The sequence below is a fragment of the Stegastes partitus genome, unplaced genomic scaffold (assembly GCF_000690725.1).
Source record: "Stegastes partitus isolate 25-593 unplaced genomic scaffold, Stegastes_partitus-1.0.2 Scaffold783, whole genome shotgun sequence".
Lineage (NCBI taxonomy): Eukaryota > Metazoa > Chordata > Actinopteri > Pomacentridae > Stegastes > Stegastes partitus.
The window spans coordinates 187,333-190,879 of record NW_007578514.1 but is presented as its reverse complement, the minus strand read 5'-3'; the positions used below and the strand labels follow the sequence as shown (position 1 = coordinate 190,879).

The window sequence follows — 3,547 nt, the reverse complement described above, 5'->3', positions numbered from 1 at the left end:
GTGCCGGTTCTAACGGTTCTAGCGGGTCTCATGGTTCCAACGCTAAACTCCAACTGCACCAAGTCACAGCTAGTTGCTCCGTACGACTTCAGCTCTACACAGCACCCACTGGAGAACGATGGAGGTCTGTCATGTTGTAGCTGTCGGGACGTTGAGGAGAAAACTGGCGCTTTTTGCCCTCTTTGGATGAACCAATCACAGCAGAGCTCTTGGGAACATTCAGAGGAACCCTGCAGGAGGAAGTTCTCCCTGAGGGAGGTTCTGCTGGACGCTTCCTGCAGTGGAGCAAAGGTTCTGGCTGCACCGACACCACCTCAAAGCTCCTGCAGTGGAACACCATGCTGGTCAGTCGGCCGTCTGGTTGGACCTTTAAACTGAACCACAACCATCAACGTTCTCCAGACTGAAGTTAAACCAGCTGATAAGGTTTCTTCTAAAAACGGTTTGATTTCAAACGTTGGTGGAACGATGTGCAGCAGCTTCCACCGTCACATGGACTCCACCAGAAGGTAGAGAAGATCTGCTGTGATACATGAGGCGTGGAACATCTGCAGTGAAGCATCAGGACACAGAAGAACTTTTATACTCAAGTTTAATTTAGAATGCACATGAGCCCCGGTTCTGATATAAAAAAGCTGAGTGACACAGAAATGCTGCCCAGCAACATTCAGACCAAAGCAAACATCACGACAATCACATCCAGATTCAGTTAAGACCAGAAGGTTGGATTTTCTCTGAGTGCAGTAAAGTTCAGACCCTCATGCAAACCTCCCTACAAACATGTTAACATGCTGCTGCTGCTGCGAGGAAAGTACAAAACCAACGATAGAAAAGTGAAACAGAGGAAACGTTCCCACAACGTCTCCAACAGCAGCTCTGAAATGTCAGTTTGATGATTAACCCACCAGGCGCCAGCTGTTCGTTCATTTCCAACTCGTCCGATCACTCAGTAGCTTTTAATTCTTACAAATGTGTGTGTGAACGTTTTCTGGTTCGGTTCCTCTGTGACCCCAAACTGAAGATCTTTGGACAACCAGGACATCTGAGGAAACTGATCCTTATTATTTTCTGGCACTTCAGAAACAAACAGCTGATCGATTGATCCAGAAAACGGTCCTCTGGCTGATCGACTGAATTGATTCATGTGAAGGATGAAGTCAAAGATCAGAGCTCTGCTCATCAGCAAACATCTGCTTTCTGGCTGATTAACAGCAGCTTTGGGGTTCTTTCTTGGTAAAAAAAAAAAAAAAAAAAATCCTGAGAGGAGAGCTGAAGGAACATCAGGAGAACGTTGTGGGAACGGTGAGGGAACATTGTGGGAACGTTGTGCTGCAGCAGCTCAGTCCTGACAGACGAACCCTGTGGAGAAACGCTCCACACCCACACAAAGCTCCTGTAATTATAGAGTCTGAGTGGAGGTGGGCGTGGCCTGTGGTGGGCGTGGCCTGTGGTGGGCGTGGCCTCCGTGGGTACCTGTCCCGATCTGCTCTGAGCTCGTTAGCAGACGGCTAACGAGCCAACTGGGTTAAAGTGGATTTAATTAAAGCTGCGGCTTGCCTGCACAGTCTGCAGCGTCTGGACCCGCCCACTAAACACACAGACACACCTGTCTGGACGCCGACAGGTGAGGCCTGGACAGGTGAGGCCGGGGGTTCCACCTTCACAGGGTTAAACCTGGAGCTGCTGTCACATCAGAGGCTGCAGGTGAATGGTTTTGTACTGTTTCACTGAGACCAGCTTCAGCAGCATCAAAGCGATCGACACGTTCCTGTACCAATAATCAGAGTTCCATGATTTCGATCACTCAGCGTCTCACTGGAACCGCCAACGTTCTGTTTGCGTTCTGAAGTTCTGCTCTGATGTGAAGACCGACAGCAACTTCAGCTACTATCTGAAATATTTTCTTCGGCAAACAGATTAATTTCGTCGCCAGTCTTTTTCTGATCTCTACATAAACTATTGAAGACGCTCCGGTTTCCTGATGGTCCCTGAACGCCTCTCGTGCAGGCTGCAGACTGGTTCAATGCTGATCAACTGACGTTCTTCAGTTATTTGTGCTGATTTCAGGACTCAGTTGGAAGCTTTCAGCCTCTGATGTGACAACGGGGAAGTTTAACACGTCGGCAGGAAAAACTCGACTGTTCAGACACAAATATTAAAAGTGTGCAACTCAAACACGTCGTTAATAAAACACCTGATAAAGGACGATTCTGTCTTTACTCTGATCTCAGCGTGTGAAGCTGAACAAAGACAGAATCATCCTTTAAACATCAACACGTAGTGAAAGTACTTAAAAACTCTGTTGAACAGAAGAAAATACACATCTTAGAAAAGGGAATTTGAAGCATTTACATGTTCGTCCTGCAGCAGCCGGTCGGCTTTAATCCGAATCCTGTCCAAGACTCAGTTTGTCAGAGTTCACGTCGTCCTGATCGACCGATCAGAGGATCAATACCTCGCGGCTGTTTCCACCAATCAACACAAACCGGCTGCTGCTCGCTTTAAAAGTCTTTTGGTTAAAATTTGTACTGAATAAATCTGAAAAGTCAGAAACGGGTTGTAGACGTTTAGTTTCCACGGCTGGAGGGGAACGTTCTCCAGGTGGGCTGTGGGAAGTTCTGGCAGATTGTGGAGGAGGGCGGGTTAAAGGGGGAAACAGATGGATTGATTAATGATCAATAAACCAAAGAGAAGCAGTGGAGGCGTTCCGAGGCTCCGCCCCTCACTGCCCATTGGTGGAGGAGCTGTTGGGGGCGGGGCTGGAGCCCTCGGCGCCGGCGGGCGGCTGCACGTTGTCGGCCAGGTTGTGGGCGTGCTCCAGGAAGAGGTCTTTGAGCACGCTCAGTTCCTTGCTGAGCAGCTTGATCTTGGCCTCCAGCCGCTCGTTCTCCTCCTTCAGCTCGTTGACGCGCTGCTGCGTGTCCATGGCCTTCTGCTTGCTGCGCATGCGGCTCTTCTTCACCGCCAGGTTGTTGCGCTCGCGGCGCTGGCGGTACTCCTCGCTGTCCTTGTCTGCGGGCGGCTTCTTCATCTTGCTGGGGGGGAGGGCTTTACCGCCTCCGGTCGAAGGGCTGGCGGGGACGAGCTGCGGGACCTGCTGCAGTCCGGCGACGGCGGCCGGCAGGGAGGACGAGGAGGCGTGGGCCTGGCTCTGGATGACGCTCACGCTGTTGTGGTCAGCTGCGGTTAGTTTCGCCTGCGACGGCCGGCTCATTTGGATGTGCTGCCTGCAGGTGCTGATCTCTGACCGGAGTCTCCTCAGGTGTAGAGAATCAGAGACACGAAGTCCAGGAGAACACGCTGACGATGGACGGAGCCTGAAGGACACACAGAGACAGCTCAGTTACCTTCACATGGACCTTTAACTCACTGGACACCATGACAGTGACGCTCAGACACGTTCAGGATCCAGAAAGAAACTCAGCCAGCCATGAAACGTGGTGAAGACAGAACAGCCTCCATCAGATCAGTGATCCCTCACAACATCCAGTCAAATCAGACTCATCTGGTGCTACATCAAACATGAAGACATGAAGCAGCTTGTAGC

General features: G+C 50.7%; 1 protein-coding gene across 2 annotated transcripts in view; it reads right to left on the bottom strand.

Moving 5' to 3' along the window:
* Window positions 1-575: 575 nt before the first annotated feature.
* cebpg (CCAAT enhancer binding protein gamma) overlaps window positions 576-3,547 on the bottom strand; it is a 5,827-nt gene continuing 2,855 nt past the window's right edge. The window contains exons 2-3 of one of the 2 annotated variants that reach the window (XR_520573.1): window positions 1,084-3,317; window positions 576-1,051 (exon numbers count right to left, since the gene is read on the bottom strand). Coding sequence is in view for 1 of the 2 variants with exons in the window: in XM_008292080.1 (XP_008290302.1) it covers window positions 2,723-3,214 (492 nt within the window). In the remaining variant the exon portion in view is untranslated. Of the gene's footprint in view, window positions 3,318-3,547 lie in introns of both variants that reach the window. The other variant, XM_008292080.1, reaches the window with a different exon arrangement.